Here is a 4,536-nt window from a genome sequence, read left to right as displayed (position 1 = left end):
GACGGGGTTTCACCGTGTTAGCCAGGATGGTCTCGATCTCCTGACCTTGTGATCCGCCCGTCTCAGCCTCCCAAAGTGCTGGGATTACAGGCTTGAGCCACTGCGCCCGGCTTTCTTCGTATTTATTTCATCTGCAAAAGAATATTTTAGTATGAGCTCTCTGGCATTTTCTATGCTATAGTTATTGAAAAAATGTTTTCCCAAACTGATTACATTTGCTGAATTCTTCTCCGGTATAAATTCCCTAACGTTGAACAAAGTTTCAGCAACTGCTTCACGGTTCTTCTCTAGTAGAAAATGTGTACAATAGGCGGGCATGGTGGCTCACGCCTGTAATCCCAGCACTTTGGGAGGCCGAGGCAGGTGGATCACGAGGTCAGGAGATTGAGACCATCCTGGCTAACACAGTGAAACCCCATTTCTACTAAAAATACAAAAAATTAGCTGGGGGTGGTGGCGGGCGGTTGGGCGCGGCACCACTAGTCCCAGCCACTCCCGAGGCTGAGGCAGGAGAATCTTGTGAACCTGGGAGGCGGAGCTTGCAGCGTGCAGTGAGCTGAGATCACGCCACCGCACTCCAGCCTGGGTGACAGAGCGAGACTCTGTCTTAAAAATGAAAAAATAAAAATGTGCACAATAAAATATGTGATACAAGTACTACAACCCTCTTTATATTTGTAATGTTTGTCTTCAGAATAAACTCTTCAATTTAAAGGCTTATATTTCTGAAAGATCGTTTGATAGTAATTGTATTTATAATATTAAGTATGAACTCTCTGATGTTGTACAATATGTGAGCAGATATTAATGACCTTCCCACATTCTTTATATTTGTACACCATTTCTCAACTATAAATGCTTTCCTGTGCAGTAAGTTGTGAACACTGGTTAAAAGTTATATTCTTCATACTTGGAGTTTTCTCCAGTATAAATTATTTTACCTGCAATCAAGTGTGAAAACCATTTAAAAGCTTTTTCACATTCTTTGTATTTCTAGAGTTTTGCAAGAGTATCATCTTTTTTTTTCTTTTTTTAATGTTTAGAAAAGTTTGAGGTGTTATTAAAAGCACTGTGACATTCAGGATTGTAGAGTTTTGCTCCAGTATGAAACATCTTATATCTGTTAATAATTGAGGACTTGTTAAGGGCTTTGTGACATTCTTCACACTTTAGGATTTCTTTCTAGTATAAATTATGTGTTGAGAACTTGTAAAGGCTTTGTCACATTCTTCTTATTTCTAGGCTTTATCTTCCATATGAGTTCTCATGAATTCTTTTGTACTTAGTAAATGTTGAGGATTTGTTAAATCCAGGCCACATTCTTCACATTTGTACGGTTTCTCTACTATGAATTCCCTTATGTTTAATAAGGATCGAGGAATGGTTACAAGCTTTGCCACATTCTTCACTTCGTTGGGGTTCTTGAGCATGAATTCTCTTATGTACAGTAAGGTTTGATAAACGATTAAAAGGTTTACCACATTCTTCACATTTGTAGGGTTTCTCTCCAGTATGAATTATCTTATGTTGAGTAAGGTGTGAAGACCGGTTAAAGGTTTTGCCACACTCATCACACTTGTAGGGTTTCTCTCTAATATGAATTATCTTATGTGGAATAAGGTATGAAGACTGGTTAAAAGTTTTGCCACACTGTTCACATGTGTAGGGTTTCTCTCTATTATGAATCATCTTATGTTGAATAAGGTGTGAAGACCGGTTAAAAGCTTTTCCACACTCTTCATGTTTGTAGGGTTTCTCTCCAGTATGACTCATCTTATGTCCAGTAAGAGCTGAGGACCGGTTAAAGGCTTGGCCACACTCTTCACATTTGTAGGGTTTCTCTCTAGTATGAATTATCTTATGTTGAGTAAGGGTAGTAAGAGCTGAAGACCAGTTAAAGGCTTTGCAACATTCATCACATTTGTAGGGCTTCTCTCTAGTATGAATTCTCTTATGTTCAGTAAGGTGTGAAGGCCAGTTAAAGGCTTTGCCACATTCTTCACATTTGTAGGGTTTTTCTCTAGTATGAATTATCTTATGTCGAGTAAGGTGTGAAAACCTGTTAAAGGCTTTGCCACACTCTTCACATTTGTGGGGTTTCTCTCCAGTATGAATCCTCTTATGTCGAGAAAGGGCTGAGGACCGGTTAAAAGCATTGCCACACTCTTCACATTTGTAGGGCTTCTCTCCAGTATGAATTATCTTATGTTTAGTAAGGGCTGAGGACTTGTTAAAGGCTTTGCCACATTCTTCACATTTGTGGGAATTCTCTCTAGTATGAATTCTCTTATGTTGAGTTAGTTGTGAAAGCATGCAAAATGATTTACCACATTCTTTACATTTGCAAGTTTTCTTTTCAGTATGTCTTATCTTATGTCTATCTACATTTGAAAATTTATAAAAGACTTTCTCATATTCATCACATTGATATATTTTCCTCTGGGTTGTTGTCAGACATTGGTTAAGTCTATTACAATCTCCTTTGCACACCTTACACTCATCCACACTTTTACAGCCTAATCTTAATTGTAAATTATCACGTCCACATTTATCATATCTCCTCAGTATGACTTTTTGGAAAATATCTTTAATGTCTCGCTCTGGCCAAAGGTCTTCAGCAATATGAGAACACATAACTAAAAGAAATTAAAACAACAAATTACTCCACTTACTGGACTCAGGTAAATATTTTTTACAAATCTAACCTATAAAACTATATAAACTATATAACCAAGATGGCATAGCAAAATAACACAGCCTCTAATTTATTCAAAAACATACAAAATGTAACAAAAACATACTGACCAAAACACATTTTTGGAAAATTTATAAATAAATGTGTGAAGTGCCCCAGGTGAAAACAATGAAAAAAGCAACATGAAGAAAAAGAAAAGTCTGTTACATTAACCCAACACAGAACTTCCTTCTCCCCAGTATAACATAGTGTTCTTAGAAGTAAATTGCCAACTCCTTGTTTCTATTTAAAAGACAAGAAAAATACTGGCACATACATTTTTATGTCTGGCTTTTAGGGGTCTTTCAAGACCCTGGTTTCAGTCTCTCATTAAATAAAATGCTGAAAAAAATAGTATACTTTGGAATGACAATTTGAGACTGCTGAGACCAAAGGTAAATGTCACACCAGCAGAGAGACTGCAGTCCCACAGAAAGGGATCAAGTGTAGCAAGTGATAAATGCAAATAAACTTTTTGAACTAGAAAATAAAACATTTCAGATAAGACACATTCTAAGAATATGTTTGAAAGGCTCCCAGAATGACTAGCCGTGACAACTGGTTTCAGACTGTGCCAGGATAAAGCTACATTGTAAAGATTGTGACAGGTGGCTTTTTTTTTTCTTAAATGTCCAAGTCTCAATCAAAGATTACAATGTATACAAAATATTAGGGCAACATGGCCCCTTCAAAAAAATCATGAAATTTTCAGAAAGCAATCATTATAAAAGTATTTTAAAAACAGGAATTGTGGAGGTAAAAAACACAAAAAGAGATAATAACCAATTCTAAAGAAAAAATAGTATAAAAATAAAGAAGTTCCACAAACTAAAACACACATCTATAAGAACAATTTAAAATGTCACAGATAAGAAAGAATCTAAAGAGCTGCAAGATGAAAGTGATGTGTCATTTGTAAGCATAGTTACACAATAAAGTTTTTCAGAAGAAAATTTTACACGCCAGAAGAAAACTGTGTGATATTGTCAAAGCCCTGAAGAAAAGTAGCTGTCAAGTGAGAATAATCACCAGCAAAAATGTCCTACCAAACAATAATAAAGACCTTCCAAAATAACCAAATCCTGAGACAGTATATTGGCACTATAGATGGCCTATTTATCAAAGATGCTGAAAAAAGTTTCTTCCACTGAAAATAACATGATGCAAGAACACACAATCATATAAAAATACGTAAGTTCCTGGGAAACATACATACACAAAAATAGAATTCCTTAGCATTCTCATAAGGAGACAGAAAACATTATTCTCTAAAATTAGAAAAATAAAAGCACAGAAAGTATTGTAAATATCTGTTAATAAATACACAACTTAAAAAGATATAATCAACAATATCAATAACAAAGTTGAGGGCAGATGTAATGATGAAAAATTTTTGTATATAACTGAAGTTCATTTTTCACCAGATTAAATATATACTGTTTTATCTTTTAGAGGTTTTATGTAATCCCCAAAGTATCACAAAGAAAATATCTGTGTAGACACCCAAAAGAAAATAAGAAAGAAGTGAAATTTTATCAATATTAAAATGAAATAGACACAAAGGAAGACAGAAAATGAGGGATAAAGATACAAGAATCAAATAAAATAAAATAACAGGAGTCTTTGTCTTTCAGAAAATTACTTACATATATGTATAATTAACTTTCTAATCAAGAGACATAGTTTCAATAGCCTTTCTATAAGAGTCAGTTTAGAACTAATAATAATAAAGCCTGAAAGTGGCAAGATTGAAGTAGGCATTTTATCCAGATATTAACCAAATGAGAGCAGAAAAGTTCAAA

The 4,536-nt window shown here is 34.8% G+C and overlaps 1 protein-coding gene across 1 annotated transcript; it reads right to left on the bottom strand.

Annotated features, from left to right (window-relative positions):
• Positions 1–1,017: 1,017 nt before the first annotated feature.
• LOC101017351 (zinc finger protein 257-like) lies at positions 1,018–4,281 on the bottom strand. The gene has a single exon (XM_031661582.1). It carries the CDS (start codon positions 2,632–2,634, stop codon positions 1,324–1,326), a length of 1,311 nt encoding a protein of 436 aa, XP_031517442.1. The 5' UTR covers positions 2,635–4,281; the 3' UTR covers positions 1,018–1,323.
• Between the last annotated feature and the right edge of the window lie 255 nt (positions 4,282–4,536).

The sequence above is a fragment of the Papio anubis genome, unplaced genomic scaffold, assembly GCF_008728515.1.
Source record: "Papio anubis isolate 15944 unplaced genomic scaffold, Panubis1.0 scaffold1955, whole genome shotgun sequence".
NCBI classification, from domain to species: Eukaryota; Metazoa; Chordata; class Mammalia; order Primates; family Cercopithecidae; genus Papio; species Papio anubis.
Note: the sequence above shows the minus strand (reverse complement) of the source record. Positions and strands in the feature narration are given on the sequence as shown.

Bases quoted from the DNA above. Each gene is read 5' to 3' on its own strand.
- LOC101017351 (XM_031661582.1), bottom strand. From the start codon at position 2,634: ATGTGTTCTCATATTGCTGAAGACCTTTGGCCAGAGCGAGACATTAAA.